The sequence below is a fragment of the Mesoplodon densirostris genome, chromosome 6 (assembly GCF_025265405.1).
Source record: "Mesoplodon densirostris isolate mMesDen1 chromosome 6, mMesDen1 primary haplotype, whole genome shotgun sequence".
NCBI classification, from domain to species: Eukaryota; Metazoa; Chordata; class Mammalia; order Artiodactyla; family Ziphiidae; genus Mesoplodon; species Mesoplodon densirostris.
In genome coordinates, this window is record NC_082666.1 from 8,431,261 (window position 1) to 8,449,847 (window position 18,587).

Genomic DNA, 18,587 nt, shown 5'->3' on the forward strand with positions numbered 1-18,587 from the left:
CAACTCCATACAGTAAGCATAACGGCAGGGCCCCTAAGCTGTATTCTTCTCCTCAATGTTCATCAAAGAAAAAGCAGCATCTCCCAATTCCAATTTTTGCTGGGATTATTCCAAAGAACTGAATACCAAGTTTTAAAAAATGCTAATAAGCTTAGCCATTTATCTTGAGCATTTTCTGATTTTTTGTCATGTTTGAAATCACATCACATCTTAGGTTATTTTGCATATTTCTCAAGAAAGCAAAATTAGAATTTCCTTTTGTATATAAAATAAAAACAAACTTCCCATTGCAACATGCCCTATGTCTGCGTCAATAGTAATTTACCTATACATTTTCAGTATTTCTCCATATAGGAATATGAAATCTCCTTTTTAGACAAAAATAAAAGAAGAGAGAAATATCAATTATGTTTCCCAAATAACAGGAAAAAACTAATTTTAGTGGAAACATTTGGGAAGACGTCAGGTAAACAGATGATTAAAGACACTGCAATTATACATAGGATTTGTTTTTAAGCTTACTTACTGGGATCTTAAATTGCCAGCAATTACTTTGCTCCTGGGGGGTCCTTTGGACAAAGAGGACTAAAAGAATTAAGGCTGTTCCATAAGCAAAGGGTCTGTTCTGAGCTTGACACAGACTCAGGGCAAGGCAAAGATGTCCCAGGATGGTGTAGACATATTAGGCAGAAGTGTCTAGCTTATTCTTTACCTGCACTTTGAAGACACTTAGGTCTTCAAGTGTTCGGCTGTGGGTGTGGGTGTTTCCTTAATTGTAATTTAGGTGTGAGAGGCCCTGAGGATCTTGGCTCTTCCAGAAAGCTGTCTGTCTGGGAGTTCATCCCTCCCTGGACGGCGCCCAGGAGGGAGGAGAGCTTTTATCGTCCCACTCCTGCAGGCCTGTGAGAGCACTGTATTTGTCAGAGCACACAGCCTCTTATTAGACAGAGGGCTTGGCTGTAGTTGCCCTTCATGATCGGGGCTAATGTAAATTCTGTGACAGCCCATCAGACACTTTCTTGCTCCTCTAGCCCAGGCCTTCCCAGGAGGATTGATTCTCAGGCTCTTTGTGCTTCTGCGGGGGCAGACTCAATTTTTCAAACCATGAGATGATCATTCCAGTACCCGTCTCTATGTTTGACTAAGTGACTATGCTTGTTTCATTTTGTGAATGACAGTTCACATACACTGAGGGCTTCCTACATGCCAGGCCTTAATGCTAAGTGTTTTATGTGTCATTTAATGTAGATTTCCCAATGACCCTACCAGGTAGGAACTTCTAATACTCCCATTTAACAAATGAGGAACCTGAGGCTCAGAGGTGATAGAAAATTGTCTAAGCTCACATCTTGAGCTTGCGGAACCCAAGTCTGTGCAAGGACAAAGTCTGGGCTCTTAGCCAGTGTTGTAGCCTAAAAACAGCACTGCATCCCTGTGGATTGATGGGGTGAGCACAGGAAAACTGTGCCATAAGGAATTAATGTGACAGAAGCACTTCATTTTACAGTTAAAGCAGAGGGATACCATGTGGTTGCCTATGTACAGAGTAAATTAGCAGTTATTCTCCATCTAGTCTTTCTCAGGTGGCTAAACAGCTTTATATACAGCACAGGAAGGAAGGGAAGGAAAGGATATGAGAAAGTGACGTGGATTCAATGACTATTTCATAACATGGTTTCCCTCTTGTAATCTCTTTACGAAGAAACAATCTTTTAGAGCTGGCTTTTCTATTACTGCAAAACCAAAACAAATGGTGACAGCATATTTAATCAGTATTTAGTCTCCCTTCAAAGTAGGTTTTGCTACACTTAGAATGCAAAGAATTTTGATGTTTAACAGTGACCTTGAAAGGAGCAGACTCTCAAGGGGGTAAGTCTAATGAAATTAAGCAGAGGCTAACGGGATAGAGTGGAACTTGGCGTGAAACGAAATGGAGAGATTCACTCACAGAGATAATCCGTAATACAATTAAGTGTAGACAAGAAAAAGGTAAACAAAGAAATAACAAGAGAATTATGGCTTAAAAGCACAACAAGGAATACAAAGAAAGCCTTAAGGGTTATTCTCTTTTTAGCAAAGGCAAACAGGGATGCATTACTGCATAACTAGGACATGAAAGTAATAATCTGAGTAATACATCTAAGCTGGTGGTGGGTGTATATGGCTACCACCTGTGTTAAGACAACGTCCCTCAAGTCTGAAAGAAAAGAATTTCCTGGCACTCACAATAATCCTTATATCTGACACTTTCATTACATTTTGGATACGTAAAGATGAAAATTTCAGAAAGGGACTTGGTAACCTTGGTTTGGATTTTACATTTACATAGAAGCAACTCAAGCAGAATTTTTTTTCCTGTTTTTAGGCAAAAGCCTTACAAACAGTCACTATGAAACATACTTTCTCTTTCCTAAAAAGGCAAACAGGTAGAATTTGACATTCTTTTCATCATAAAAATTTTCATAATTATTTGCCCAGGAGTATAGTCTTGGAAATCTGCATCAAGGTAAAGACAGTAACACTGGTAGTGTTTAATTTAATTTTAATAAAATGTAGTTGGTTTAGTGGAGAGAGCACTGGACAAGGAATCACCTCTGGGTTCTGGTTCCAGATGTACCACTAACCAGCTGTATGGTCTTGGGCAAGTCACATCATTTCTTTAGGCCTGTTTCTTCATCTGTAAAACTAAGAGACTAGACTAAACCCCTAAGGTTTGTTTTTTTAAATAAATTCTTTTATTTGGTTGCACTTTTAGCAGAATCTATAGATTTTGTTACCTTCTGGCAAGTTCATAGGGATAGAGTAATGATGATAGCGACTGTTTGGTAAGTTACTGCTGTGTGCCAGACGCTGCTTTAAGCACTTACAGGTAAGTAAGTAACTTCATGTAATCTCCACATCTCCTCCCTTGCGGTTAGGATCATCATCCTTATTTTGTTTAGTTCATCATTTCTCATTATTATAAACTATTTTTTAGCTACTTAAAAAATTACCCCCACTTTAGAGAAACCTGAAGCTCAGAGAGGTTTTCTTCAAGATCACAAAGATTTTCTAATTGTTTTGTAAAAGTTTCTAAAATGAAATATTTAATTTAAATTCTGAATTTATGAATTTTAAGTTATCTGGCTTTTAGTAAATTAGTTATATACACAATTATATATGTGTATATATGTGAATTTAAAAAATTATGTTATGGATACAACATTTAAAGATATAGCAAAAATAACAGATAAGGTCAGAAATAAGTCCATTATAAAGTCTTGTCCACCTCTCATCGTCCTACAGGAGGCACCTAGCACGGGGCCGGAACACAGCACGTACTTATAAATGTGCTGAGTCAGGGACTGAGGAGGGAGTAAAGGTTGAGGCCAAGGATGGGAAGATGCTGCAGTTTTAGGCCGTTACATTACTCTCACAGGAGGTGGCCTTCAGGATGCTCATAAAGCATCACTATGGTAACCAGAGACCGGGCAGCCTGCTCCTGTGCACGGAGGATGTGCCCTTGGAAGATGCTGTCTCTACACCTATGGCTCCCTCTGAAGCCCCAGGACATGACTTGCTACTAGTGTTTAGCTCCTTTATCATTCATTAGGAGTCTGGAAGAATCCAAGGGGCCTCCTGCTGGAAAGGACCACACAGTCCTTGAGGCTAAATTAAATCCCCACTCGAAGTTGAATGCCCTCTATGGCATCCTTGCCAAGGTCATGTCTGATTGGTGACTGATCTGTGGTGACAGGGAGCTGACCGCCTCCCTGGGGGCAGGCTGACCCACCCAGCTGTGAAAAGTTTGGTTTTATATTGAGATGAGATCTGTCTTCCTGTCAAAATCTTTGTTTCTCTATCCATCAAATATAGGTTATCTAAGATTCTTATTGTTTGTTTTGGATACTGAGTACTTTTCAAATTAGAAATCTTAAAAGAAAAACAAAAGTGCTTCAAGAAGAGAGAGTATATCCCTGAGACAGCGGCTCTGAATAACAACCTGCCCTTGTCAATTTAAAGTAAAATTTTGGAATCATAAGTATTGGCCACAAAGGAGATTTTCCTTGCAGGTTATTTGATATCCACAGACTAATTGGAAGGGATGAAACTGTCACGCATGCCCGCGCCCACCCCCCGCCCCCCTCCAGCCCCGGCTTGCCTGTTGAAAACAAGGGAGTAATTTTTAAGGAAATAAAGCTCTGCTAAGGATACTGCCGAGGACCCATTTATCTAAAGGGAGCTGACCGGCGGTCACCCATCTTAGAAGCACTACAAGTTATACAAAGAGAGACATTTGAAGGAGCAGCTACTCACTAACCATCCACTAGCAAGACGCCAGCATCAGTGGAAACCAGCAAGGCCTGGCCCCAGGCATCTGCACACACGGCTTCGTGAGGGAAATTACTGCAGAAACACTGGGGCTCCCAAGGCTGCGAGGCAACCAAGCATCAGAAGGTAAGTGCACCAGAAAGAACACACCGGCCCATCAGGTGGAAACGCACAGCACACCACCGCCCAAAACAGCAACACAGATGCCCTCAAACCCTGGGAGCTAGAAGGGCTCTGACTCAGTTACCTTTCTTAAGAAGAAAAGTCTCCTTCCAGAAACGCACGCAATAGGAAAAGGCTGGAGTCACATGTTTCTGGCACCGTGACCAGAGTCTATATCGTAATGACGCCCCACAGGGGCAATCGGAGCATTGGTAACGTTTTCTAAGCAAACGTTTCTCTTTATTATAAAAGGAAGTCCCACCCAACTCTCTAAACAAAGTCAGATTCCTGTGTTGCTGATTCGGCAAAATTATTAAACCGTATACAATGCAAGAAGTTGATATCGTCTTAACATGAAAATGCTTACTGACCCATTTAAGGCTACAAATCTTCAAGAAAAAAATAACACCTGTTTGTAGGAATATGGCGAGGGCTGCTGATGAAACCCACTCGTGTTCCCCCACGTGACACATTCACGTCATGGAACCCGCATCCTTAGTTTCGTTCCATGTCGGGCAGGAAGAGTCAGCCCCACCTCACTGCTGCCTCGGAGCTGCAGCCGATGCCTGGAGTCTGCAGGCGCTGTTCATGGCTTCTGAACCACACCAGAATCAGGGACATTCTCAACCGAACCATTAGTTTCCCTCCAAAGCATGTGGCTTGCCCTCAAGGGACAAGGAAGTCTGTGGAGATTCTCAGGGACGAGCTGAAGTCCCACGTCTTCACTTTTACCTGGGGCTGTACAAGAGCCCGTGTGCATGCGTAGGTGTGTTTGCATGGGCCGGGTGAGCACACGCTCGCACACTCAAAGTAGAAGCGATGGCTCTGAGGTCACCTGCAAGGGTGTCATTTGGGATGAGGGTAAACACTGTGTGCATTATTGCTGTCTTAGAAAAGTATGCTTTCCCTTTATAAAACCCAACAGCCTCAAAATGAATATTCTAATTGCTAAGATGAGGCTCAGGCTGTGAAAAGATCACATGAAGAATGTGAAGATATTTTATAAACTGAAAGAGGGCTGCACAAGTGCAGGTCATTACTTGGAATGGCAGTTCCCTAAGATTTCTGGAAATTCTGAGTTTGTGACTTAGAGCAGGAGGATATGGAAAAGCAAAGCCAATGTGAATGCCAACTGGGCGAAAGACACAGATGCTAGAGCATTAGACACCAAGGTGGAAAGCCAACTCCGAATACCAGAACGTTCTCTGAGTGCAGGACACAAGATCAGAACGCTTATGCAGAACTGGGGTTTTTAACCCAGAAGATCTAGGGGCCCTGAAGGATCCAGGGGGGCTTAGGGAGGCCCGTGAAGCCCTGAAACTGTGTTCAACATGCTGTATAGGTGCCATTCGTAATTCTAATGGGCTGGAGTGTGTGTGTTGGGGGCATGGAGGTCCACTGGCTTCACAGGCCCTCAAAGTGGCTGGGGACTGCAAGAGTCTGAGGCCATCACGTAGGAGGTGTCAGCGATGAGAACTCAGCCCCAGACCCACAGACGCTCTGGTCTGAGGCCTGATGGCATTTATCATTGCACTGGACTCCCCGCTGCCACATGACGGGCTTGGTGCAGATTCTGAGGGCAGTGATGTGGCCTTCGGGCCTTCCTGCCCAAGCCCAGAGCTCTTCACTGGCTCCCCGCTATGGACATTAACACAGCTCATGAAATGATGGATGCCTAGGAGGCTGACAATGCCCATGCTCTGCAAGTAGAGCGCTCTCGGGAACAGCATGTGGGGCTCTAGCCTCTGCAGAGCCGACTGCACAACAGTCCGTGAGGGCCTGTAGAGTAGTACTTCTTCAAGGATGGCCCGTGGCCCACTGGTAGGTCATGCACTGATCCAAAACATGGAAGCCCTCTCTTTGTCGTTTACTGGTGAACAAGTTACTTTCATTTTTATGTACACCGAAGAACTTCTCCTTAAGAAGGTTACTAAGTCTTACTGGACTTTGTTATCTATAAAGGGCTTGACAACAGTGCAAATTCTACTCTTCATAGGAACAAGCAGATAGTGGGAATTTTTGCAGCCTTTGGAACCTGTGGAAAAGATGCTTTGCCATCGGTCTTGTCTGAAATTGGCTGTGGTTTTTCCGCATCCGTTGTATTTTGAGCTCATCATTTTCTTGAAACCAGACTTTAAAGTTCGTAGGTTCTGCAATTCAGATACAGATCATCCATACCTTTATTGCGCAAGTAGATGTATTCGTAATTCTTTTGCTTTTACGATGGCCATTTCTCCAGTGATGCATTGACAGTGGATTTGTTCCATTTAACTACCTTTTACATACTCTGAACATAGACACATTTCAGTATGTAGGGTATGGGCTTTACGATACAAAATCATGCAGACGGTAAGTTTGTACTGTGACTTGTTTTCATTGTTTTCTCTTGTATGCTTGATGACCACCTAGTTCTTTTTCCACAGGAAGTGGAAATGAGAAGTAGATACTCAGGCCACAGAGTTATTGGTTTGGCTGAATGAACTGCAGATGAAGCAGTGGTTGCTCAGCTGTGGTCCTCTGACCAACACCATCAGCATCACCTTGTTAGAAATGCACATTCTCAGGGCCCACTCAGACCTACGGAATCAGAAACTCTGGGGGTGGTTCTAACACGCACTAAGGCTTGAGAAATACTGCCCTAGAGCCTTGCCATTTAGTGTGTCCATGGCCAGCAGCACAGGCACCGCTTGAGATCCTGTTAGAAACGTAGCATCTTGGCCCTGCCACGCAGAGCTGTTGATGAGAACGTGCCCTTGGTCAGGATGTCCGGGGGGTCTGTAGGCACACAGGGCTTGAGGAGCACTGCTGGGCCCCGTCTGCTCATCCAGGTCCTGTCTAGCAGCTCTGCTCCTTTAAGCAAAGGCACAGGCACAATATGGAAACAGGGAGGCTCTCACTAGATGCTACCCAGCTTTATCTGGGGCTTCCCCTGCGGACTCTGCTGTAGACACGCTGTTCCTCTCCTGCTCCACAAACCTCTTCCTAAGAATCTCAACAACTTCACTGAGGACAAAGGACATTCACAGTTGAACTTGAAAGCATCATCGACTCACCTCTTTTTTACAGATCCCTGCTGCCACCAGGCTTGATGGAGCATCCCCTCTCACGATGGATTTCAGTTTTAGTGCCTTACAGAACAGAGATCTCTTTCAGTTTATCAGGCAGTAAAACAACAGCAGGATCAACAAGTATGATTTGAAAAAAATTTTTTTAATGAAACAGGAGTAATTTCAGGCTAAAGTTTCAGGTTCCCATGCTGCCCTATCATTGAAGATAAGGAACGGAGTCAGCTGGACCTGGTGAAGCCCTCATGACTCCAAATGCTTTCTGTCATTTCAACTAATCAGTATATCAGTACAGTGATCTCCAATGATGGTATTGGAAAAAATCCCCAGGTCCCTCCTCAAACTTGATGAATCAGAATCTCTGAAAGTAGAATCAGGGTATCGTTTTTTTTTGTTTTTTTAATATTTATTTATTTGGCTGCGCCGGGTCTTAGTTGTGGCATGTGGGATCTAGTTCCCTGACCAGGGATCGAACCCGAGCCCCCTGCATTGGGAGCGTGGAGTCTTAACCACTGGACCACCAGGGAAGTCCCGAGTCGGGGTATCTTTAAACATGGACCAAAGTTGGAGGGCCCCAGTAACAGTGCACCTGCTTTGGGAAAAGGTTATCTTTGCCGTTAAGCTTTCCTGATCGCCTTGCTATTGGCTTCGACTTTCGGGTCAGAAACTTGTCTGCAGTTGGCAGCTCTCCTCCTCCCTCTTGTGACATGGGACCAAGGCAGAAAGCTGTGTCACCTCCAGAACTGAGAAATACTAATGTCACGTAGGAGCAAGGCAAAGGGGGAATGGTTTCCTCCAAAATCTGGAATAAGGTGATGCCTGGGAGCCGCCTCACTGTGACGACTACTTCCAAGCAGTAGGGGGAATCCAGGTCTCCTGCGAGGACACCCCCTATGTGCTGACTCCTGCCAGGGAGGAGTTCAAGGTGCTTTCCCTAAATTGGCTCCCCACACTTCAGAAAATCCCCGGGAGGCAGGCAAATGATACGCGCTCCCTTATCAAGAGGGAGCCCAGCCTGGGCCCTGTGGCCTCTTGCTCCCAGCCAGTGTCACCCCACTTCAGCAGAGGTCTTTCCTCTCGCTCACGCCTGCAGAGAGCTACGCCTACATGGTTATCAAAAATCTCCTTCGTCTAGGGACTTCCCTGGTGGTTAAGAATCTGCCTGCCAATGCAGGGGACACGGATTTGAGCCCTGGTCTGGGAAGATCCCACAGGCCGCGGAGCAACTAAGCCCGTGTGCTGCAACTACTGAGCCTGCGCTCTAGAGCCTGCGAGCCACAACTACTGAGCCTGTGGGCCTAGAGCCCATGCTCCGCAACAGAGTAGCCCCCGCTCGCCACAACTAGAGAAAGCCTGTGCGCGGCAACGAAGACCCAACACAGCCAAAAAAAGGAAAAAAAAATCTTCGTATAAACAACAAGGTCCTACTGTATAGCACAGGGAACTACATTCAATATCCTATGATAAACCATAATGAAAAAGAATATGAAAAAGAATATATATGTATAACTGAATCACGTTGCTGTACAGCAGAAATGAACACACTGTAAATCAGTTATACTTCAATAAAATTTAAAAAAAATCTCACTCGTGGTTCCACAATAATCCTAAGAGAAGTCACAGAGCTCTTCCAGGAGTATGCAAACATAACATTCTTTGCAGGCGGGGCATCTGGTTTGGATGTCAGAATAAAACAGGTGTCAGAATAAAACCCACCTGCCCTATTCTAACGAACTCTGCCTGGCGGGCCTCCTCTTTCTTCCGTGCTGACTTGGGCGACTCTGGTAAGACATCACTGAAAGATCGTCTATTAAGCATGTTCTGAAAAAGAAAGACAAGTTATGAATTCCAAAGATGGTTGTCAAATCTCATCCTTTGGCTTCTCTTAGTGCACAAACCTATTTGTCCAAATGGTCCTACTTCTGCCCTCTCTGTTCATTCTCTCAGTAAGCATCTACGAGGCACCACTTAAGTGCCCGCCAGGTCTGTGCTAGACGCGAGGGGTTAAGGAGCAACAGGGGGAGAGCCCGCCCCGTGGAGGCTGAGAGCACGGGCTCTGGAATCAAGCAAACCAGCATGCCCCCTCTTACTAACTGCCTAACAACGTGGTCGGCCACCACGCTGCACAGCTCCAGGGATGCCATTCTCAGAGAGGGGCACCCCTGGAACACGACACACAAAATTCTATGTCAACGGTACTCCCTGGAGTTGTGCAACTCTGTGGCCTTCTGGGTAACTTTGGGCAAGGGAGTGAATTTCTGAGTCTCAGTGTCTTTGTGTGGCTGATACCGGTCTCTGAGGTGTGTTACGAGGACTAAGTGAGGAGATGCATGGAAGGTGCTTGGGCATATACTCAGTAAATGTTAGCTTTCTTCCAAACTGCCGAGAACTGGGTGCACGCATGCAATTGGCAAGTATTGGCTGAGCATCTACTGCTGTGCCAGATTTGGGGGATGTGATGCACATGGTCTGTGTCCTGGTGGAGCAGAGTCTACGGGGGAGACAGATTAAGTAACTGATTCCGTGACTGGCACATGGGATAATGTGTATGAAGGGGAGGTCCGTAAAGCATGTGGAGGCATTTAACAGGGGCACGTGGCTTCAGCTGGGGGCTGGGGAAGGCTGCTAAGGCAGTGATGTTTCAGCTGAGACCTGAAGGACATCACATATTCCTCTTGGTACCCTCTCTTCACCGTTTCCTGACTTTAAGGAAAAAAGGGATGGACAGATTGCCAACTATGGCTGGCTCTGTAGAGCCCTGGGGGTGGTCTGGACCAGTCCCTGTGAGTAGTTAGGGTGTATCGGCCAGCCAGAAGTCAAGGGCACCTATAAGATGGTGGTGGTCACTGTGTTGAAGGGGAAGGACTGCACGAGCACCAGCTCGTTTTGATGTTCTTCATCTCTCCGGGAGGCCACCTGAGACCGGACACTGCATTTATGTTCACACGTCAGTAGCAACTCCTTTTGCTGGAGTTTGTAGCTGTACCGATTCTAGGGAAGTCTCTCCCCTTGTTCTGTGCTTCCTTGTTAAATTTGGGAAATGCTTCTAAACAACGATGATTTCATTTTGCATTAACACTCGTTAGCCACTCTGACATGTGGCGATCTCGCACTGAGTCTAGAGGCCTCCAAAAAGCATGGGTGCCCCTCGAGGCGTTGGGTTCCTCAGGGAGGTACTGGGTCCCATCAGTGTGGATACACCTTCAGCCTAGGAAGTATCTGGCACAGAGTGGATTTTCAGTAAATGTACATGCTTATTTCAGTGCCTGAATATGGGGTTCGCCAGTAAATCTCCAGAAAACCTTATAGAGCCCCCAGTCTCTCCCCCAAAATCCCCACTTTGCCTGTCTATCAGCTCCATGGCACGGGTAATGCTGAGAAGTACCCCCAAAGACAGATACCCCAAAAGTACTCTCAAATGCTCCAAGAATTGCTGACTGACATTCATGCCCTCAGCCTGCATCTCGACTTCCACAGGCCTTGGCTTTATGAAAATCACGCTCCTGTATATGGACATTCAACATCCCTTCTTCCCGTGACAACCATGAGAGAACATGAGCCCCTGGAGGCCACAGTCCAGTGTTGACAGCAGGATCAGGCGACTCTATGCTTTTCTAACCAGGACTCATCGCTAGGACTTGTGTTCTCAACTCAGACCCCGTGAGAAGGAAAGAACACCATGGACCCAGGGTTACCTTATGCAAATCTGGCATCAAATCCTGGTATAAAGATCGAATCAACATATCCAGAGTTCGTCGACGTTTCTGGGCAAACGTTGGGGTTTCCAGAGTGGCTTTTTCACCATTAATTACTAAAATAAATCAAGTTATAAAGGGAGTTACAAATATTAACAGGCTATTGAAGAATGCCCTTCTCAAGGAAACTCCTCACAGTAAATGCCACCGACCCACATTCCTAATACTGGTATAACTCTTCTTTCATGGAAGAATGCTTAAAAACTCTCTAAATTTCTCTGTACAAACCCATAGTCCATAGGTATGTCTATCTTACCCTTCTTGTTGGATTACAAGCTTCCTGAGCAGAGGGTACGTCTAATTACTTGAAGACCTAGCACACACCCAACGTGCCCTCATCCACAATTCCACCCACCCATCCATCCATCCATCCATCCGTCTATCCCACCCACCCATCCATCCAACCATCCCACTCATCTATCCATCCACCTACCCACCCATCCACACACTCATCCAACCCATGGGCCAAACCACCAGGATGCCATTCAATGGGATTAAATATATATTTGCTGCATTTTGTTAGAAAAAATAACAATTGCCTAAGCAGAGTACTGGGATTCTTAGCTCAATGAAAGTTTCTTCTGGAAGAAAAAGCCGGTGGTTTAGTGGACAACAGACACTGAGAGTCAATAAAGTGGAAGAGCACATAATAGAAAGTGTGCAGTACGGTTAGGGGCTTGAGGTCAAGATAGTTATGTGGGGCTTCCCTGGTGGCGCAGTGGTTGAGAGTCCGCCTGCCGATGCAGGGGACACGGGTTCGTGCCCCGGTCTGGGAAGATCCCACATGCCACGGAGCAGCTAGGCCCGTGAGCCATGGCCGCTGAGCCTGCGCATCCGGAGCCTGGGCTCCGCAACGGGAGAGGCCACAACAGTGAGAGGCCCGCGTACCGCAAAAAAAAAAAAAAAAGAGATAGTTATGGGTTTGAATCCCAGCTGTGCTGTTATCTGTGCATTTTTAAGCAAATTATTTAGATTCTTGGGGTCTCAATTTTCTAGCTTGTAAATTGGATATAACCATATTTCCTTATAGGGTTGTTGTAAGAATATAAGTCATATAATACGTATAAAAGAGCACAGAGCTAGGCATATCAAACTGAATAAATATTAGCTATTTGGTGGGTAGGATGGTAGGTATAGATGAGAACCCAGGAGAGACCTTCACAACACTGTCAGAAAACTAAATATGCTTCTCGTGAAGGATTAACAGAACGTGGAATGCGATCAATGCTTAAACAATGATGTCTTCTTTACAGCATCCTGGGAGAATTGGAAGAAATGTATTCTGATGTAGAACAAGTTGCAAAAACATTTCAAAATAGAAACTTACATTTCACTAGCAAAAAGTCCCTGAATTCCTGGTGGTCTGTAAACACTGGTGGGGAGGGCAAGGGTGGGCCAAAGAGTGGTACGCTTTCCTCTGAAAATATTTTCAGCCTGTGTAGAGAACATTGCAGAATTACTTGGTTTTCCTTCAAAGATCACTGATATTTGGATCTTAAATTTGTTCAGTTGCCTATGTGATTTGTTAGGAATACTCCTTCCATAGGAGGAGGGCCTTCTCTGGGCTGTCAGAGCCTTGGCCACCATGCAGCAATCCTATGTGCTTTAGGGCAAAGACCAAGTCTTACTGGATCCTTCGTAGTCCAACCCACCAAGCCGCAGGCAAGGTCAGGCACCCCAGGAACAATAGCAAAGACCACCACTGTGCACCCACTGCACACCAGGCAGCATACTTGGTATTTTAAGACATAGCATCAGCTGATTCTCACTAACCTGTCCAGGTAGAATCATTACCTTCACTCTACAGACGAGGCTTGAGGCTCCAAGAAGATAAACACTTTTTTTTTCAAAGCCTCAAAGCTAATAAGTGACAGAGCTGGGATTCTAACCCAGATCTATTTGGCTCAAAGTTCATGCTCTTTTCACAACATCACGATACCTTTTAACAGATTAATTTTTGAGAACGGGATTAATTTTTGAGAAGGATAAACGGGCAAGAATGTAGCCTAGGGAGGAGGGTACTCTGGTCAAGATCAAACATATCACACTTGTGCCCTCTGTGGAGCACAGTAACATTCCTGACCCTGACCCTTGGGTCTACTGCATGGAGCAACACTATATGAAACAAGCTTCTCCTGAAGACACGGTGGCTTTCAAATCAATCAAAAAATATGTATATCAAGAGTCTCAGGACTTTCCTGGTGGCGCAGTGGTTAAGACTCCAAGCTCTCAATGCAGGGGGTCTGGGTTCGATCCCTGATCAGGGAAGTAGATCTCACATGCATGCTGCAACTGAGAGTTCACATGCCACGACTAAGGAGCTGGCGAGCCACAACTAAGGAGCCCACTTGCTGCAACTAAGACCCGGCGTGACCAAAAAAAAAAAAAAAAATCTTAAAATGAATGCCAAATTAACATGTAAACATGAGAATTAGAACAAGCAATCGAGATAAAGTTGTTACCAACCTGTAATTGTCCTTTTGCTGATCATACCTCACTAAGGCAAAAATATCTGTGGTGATGGTTAAGGAAATTAATCAACGACCCCAACTCACACAGTCAACGGCTTGTGCTTTGCAAACCCTGTGTGCAGAATCATCCTGGACCTGCACTCCTGGGGTCAGGGCTCCTGTCACCCATAGGCTGAGATGGAACCTTGACTTCTGTTAAAGAGACAGCCCGGGAAGACACAGGTTCAAGCTCTGCGTGTTCATCCTTTCGGGAAAGGGCTACTTCTCCAAATCCGTCAGAAAAGCAATATAAATAACACTATTAAGCAACTACAACAAAGCAAAAAGATCAGTTCCCTTGCCTGAAAGTATAAACAAGATCCCAAAATGAAATTAGTCATATATTTCATCTCACACATTTTGAAAAGAAAAGAAATGTAAATGTTTCCACTGTACACCTTCCTTCTCTCTCCTTCTGGCTTTGGTAGACAAAACAAACCAAAACAAACCAGTGTAGCTGGCGGCAGCCTCTCAGTAGAATCTACTTTGCTTGTGTCGGGCAAGTTGAGTCTGAAATAGTACCACCTCCACCAGCTTTCTTTTCCTTCTCCCATTCCTCCTCCTCCCCCACCATCTCCCAGCCCCGGCTTTCCTTAGCTAGGGCTAAAAACCATCCTCAGTCCCTCAAAGCATTTCCACTCCCAGACTTAGTGGAAAGAATTTGCATTAATTATCAGCTTGTCCCTTTCCAGAAACAAATATGCCAAGCCTCAAATCTAAAACTCATAACAAAAGGAAATTCTAAAAATAATGATGAGCTCTCCATCACTCTGATCACTTCCCTCCCCCTCCTGGAGAAGTTTTCTTTCTGTTCTACAAGAAGAACCGCTGCAGGAAGAGGGAAATATTAGTCCTACATCAGTGAACAGAGCAAAATATCACTTATTATTAATGTGTACGTGCATATCTGTTTTCTTCCCTGTCCTCATGGCAATTTTGTAAGGCTACAGTGAACAAGTCAAAGGATGCAGAGCAATCTACTTGCAGATGCAATGAGTCACCATGGTTCTGTCTCCCAACATTTTCACTGGAGTTTCCAAGGAACACGAAAAACTAAACCAGAATTTTTTCTGAAAACGCCTATTAGTTGCCTTTTACTTATTATGTATAACCTGTAGGCACTACCGCTGGGTTTCACTGTCATGGCCAGCAGCCCAGGACAACGGGGCCAAGGCTGGGGATGTGTTGGGCTGACCATGTTCATGTGCCAGGCCTGTGTGACTGAGCTGAGCTTGGACATTACCGAGAACTTCAGCAGGGCTTTGGCAGCAATATGAGCTAAAGAGGGATGAGAGGAAGCAGAGGGAAAGCAAATAAAAATAGGATTAATTCTATCATATCTCAAATGTCAAGAGATGGTAATGTAGCAGCTAGGGCTTAGAATCAACAAAGACACGTTATTTTGGCTTTTTATCTTAACTTGCAAGTTTTTATACCTAAAGCAAATTTCTCAGAGGATTCACTAACTATAATTCTTCTAATTCCTTTATTATCAATGGGTGGTAGGAAGTTTCCCTCATTTCATAGACTACCTGAGGAAAGGGAAGATAGTTCCAAAGTCAAGAATTCTCCGAGAATGCATCCATCCATTACTGCAATGGGTGGAGAGAGAAGAGGGAAAAATACAACACAGTGGGTCTAAGAATCTAGCAACGCAAAACAACCACAACATGCCAGTCAACCATAACATTTGGTTTGAGGGTCATTTTAAGTCCAGTGAGGCTGACCAACAGCTTGCTAATGGGAGGGTTCACACAGGCTCAGGATACGTGTAAAGTGGGAGCGGATCATGGAAGGCTTGAAGGCAGGAGAAGGTTCCTCCCCTTCCTGGAACACGATGGTGACGATGTCATTTCCAATGTGGCGCTTCCTTTCTACCTGGATGCAAACATACAACACATCCCTTGAGAAGTTTGCTCATACACGGTACATTCACAGAGTTAAAGCACTAACTCGGCACGACAAACCCCAACGCTCGCAGAGCCCAGAGCTTCAGTATCTTTGACTCCTTGCCTCCCAAATTTCACCAGCCCATCTCCCGGCTTCCCTAGCCATCTCCTCCCCTCCTCTCCCAACTCAGGCCTGCATTTCCTCTTGACTACCCTCCCTCAGGAGCCTCCTTAACAGCCTCCTTGCCTCTGTTCTCTCCCACTTTACTGCTCTGATTGGGTTCACCTTCACTCCTGCTTCATCTCCTTAGTCTGGCATTCAAGGCCCCCAGACCAGAGGCATTGCATCAGAATTCCCTAGGGATGGGGCTCAAACATGTATATTTAAAAACATAAATAAATGCCTTCGCTAGTTCTGAAGCATATACTTGGCGAGAACAATGGCCCCACCTAATCTGACCCCAGCTGACCTTTCCAAAACGATCTCCTAGACCTGTGGTCAGTGAATCTTTTCTGTACAGGCCCAGACAGTAAATATTTTTGGGTTTGCAGATCGTACTGTCTCTTTACAACCATGTAGCTCTGCTGTCGTGACACAAAAGCAGCTCTAGACAATACATAAATCAGCGGGCATAGCTGTGCCCAGTAACACTTTATTTAACAAAACAAGCAGTATGCTGGATCTGGCCCATGGGCCATAGTTTGCCAACCCCTGTCCAACACCTTTGCCTAATTGGCCAAACAGGATGATTCACTGTACTCCATGGATCCCTTGTGTGTCCCCTATTCTATACAGTAAGCTCCCGAGAACAGGATCCCTATCTGATTCATATTAGATATTATTCACATTTTGCAAATAAGGAAAGTAAGGTTTAGAGATGTTCTAATAATTTCAATTCAATTCAGTTCAAAAAGATTTTTGGCAATTGTTTCTTGGATATGACACAAAAAGCACAGCCAATGAAAGAAAAAAATACACAAATTCGACTACATCAAAATTTAAAACTTTTGTACACTAAAGGATGCTATCAACAAAGTGAAAAGGCAGCCCAAAGAATGGGAGAAATATTTGCAAATCATATATCCAATAACATATATAAAGAGCTCCTACAACTCAACAACAAAAAAACAAATAATGTGATTAAAAAATAGGCACAGTACTTGAATACACAATTCTTTAAAGAAGATATACAGATGGATAATAAACATACAAAAAGATGCTCAATATATTAATTATTAGGGAAGTGCAAACCAAAAGCACAATTAGATACCACTTCACACCCATTAGGATAGCTATTAAAAAAAAGAAAATAACCCAAATAACAAGTGTTGTTACAAATGTGGAAAAATTGGAACTTATGCATTGCTGGTGGGAAAGTAAAATATAGCCACTGCTGTGGAAAATGTTATGGTGGTTCTTCAAAAAATTAAACATAGAATTACCATATGATCCAGCAATTCCACTTCTGGGTATATACTTCAAAAATTGAAAGCAGGGACTCAAACAAATATTTGTACACCAATATTCTTAGTGGCAGTATTCATAATAGCCAAAAGGTGGAAATAACCCAAACATCCACCAGTGGATGAATGGATAAAGAAAATGTGGTATAAACATACAATGGAATATTATTCAACCTTAAAAAGGAAGGAAATTCTGACACATGGTACAACATGGATGAGCCTTGAGGACATTGTGCTCAGTGAAATAAGCCAGACACAAAGGGAAATGTTTGATTCCACTTATATGAGATTCCTAGAATGGTTAACAAGACATAAAGACAGAGAGGAGAATGGTGGTTGCCAGGGGCTGGGGGAGGGAGAAATGCAGATTTATTGATTAATGGGTACACAGTTTCAGTTTGGGAAGATGATAAAGTTCTGGAGATGGACAGGGGTGATGACTGCACAACACTGTGCTTAATGTAATTAATGCCACTGAACTGTACACTTAAAAGTGGTTAAAATTGTAAATTTTATGTTAAAATAAAAATGAGTAATTTTTGATGTATCAACTGATGAGTGGATAAACAAAATGTGGTAGGTATCTAAAAAATGGGAAATTATTCAGCAATAAAAAGAGATGAGATACAGATACAGGCTACAGCATGGATGAAACTTGAAAACATGCTAAGTGCAAGAAACTAGTTACAAAAGACCACATATTATGCGATTTCATTTATATGAAGTGTCCAGAATAAGCAAATCAAGAGAGAAAGCAGATTGGTAGTTACCAGAGACTGGGCAGTGGTGGAGTGGGGAGTGATGGCTAAGAGGAGAGGGGTTTCTCTTTGGGGTAATAAAATATTCTAGAATTGATCTTGATGATAGTTGAATAACCTTGTGAACATACTGAAGTGGGCAAATTGTATGGTATATGAATAATATCTCAATAAAGCTTTTATATATATTTATTATTATTATTATTTTGAGATTAATTAATTTATTTTTATACAGCAGGTTCTCATTAGTTATCTATTTTATACATATTAGTGTATATATGTCAATCCCAATCTTGCAATTCATCCCACCACCGCCCCCCCCTTTCCCTGCTTTCTCCCCTTGGTGTCCGTACGTTTGTTTTCTACATCTGTGTCTCTATTTTTGCCTTGCAAACTGGTTCATCTGTACCATTTTTCTAGATTCCACATATATGCATTAATATACAATATTTGTTTTTCTCTTTCTGACTTACTTCACTCTGTATGACAGTCTCTAGGTCCATCCACATCTCTACAAATGATCCAATTTCATTCCTTTTTATGGCTGAGTAATATTCCATTGAATATATGTACCACATCGTCTTTATCCATTAGTCTGTCGATGGGCATTTAGGTTGCTTCCATGGCTTTTATATATATATATATATTTTTTTTTTGCGGTATGCAGGCATCT

The 18,587-nt window shown here is 43.8% G+C and overlaps 1 protein-coding gene across 1 annotated transcript in view; it reads right to left on the reverse strand.

The window, feature by feature from the left end:
• Positions 1-18,587, reverse strand: part of GARNL3 (GTPase activating Rap/RanGAP domain like 3) — a 130,894-nt gene that overhangs the window by 24,953 nt on the left and 87,354 nt on the right. Inside the window, exons 12-18 of the mRNA XM_060101175.1 lie at positions 15,573-15,681; positions 13,760-13,805; positions 12,621-12,727; positions 11,234-11,349; positions 9,255-9,359; positions 7,527-7,601; positions 4,301-4,412 (exon numbers count right to left, since the gene is read on the reverse strand). Coding sequence (XP_059957158.1) covers positions 4,301-4,412; positions 7,527-7,601; positions 9,255-9,359; positions 11,234-11,349; positions 12,621-12,727; positions 13,760-13,805; positions 15,573-15,681 — 670 coding nt within the window. The remainder of the gene's footprint in view (positions 1-4,300; positions 4,413-7,526; positions 7,602-9,254; positions 9,360-11,233; positions 11,350-12,620; positions 12,728-13,759; positions 13,806-15,572; positions 15,682-18,587) is intronic.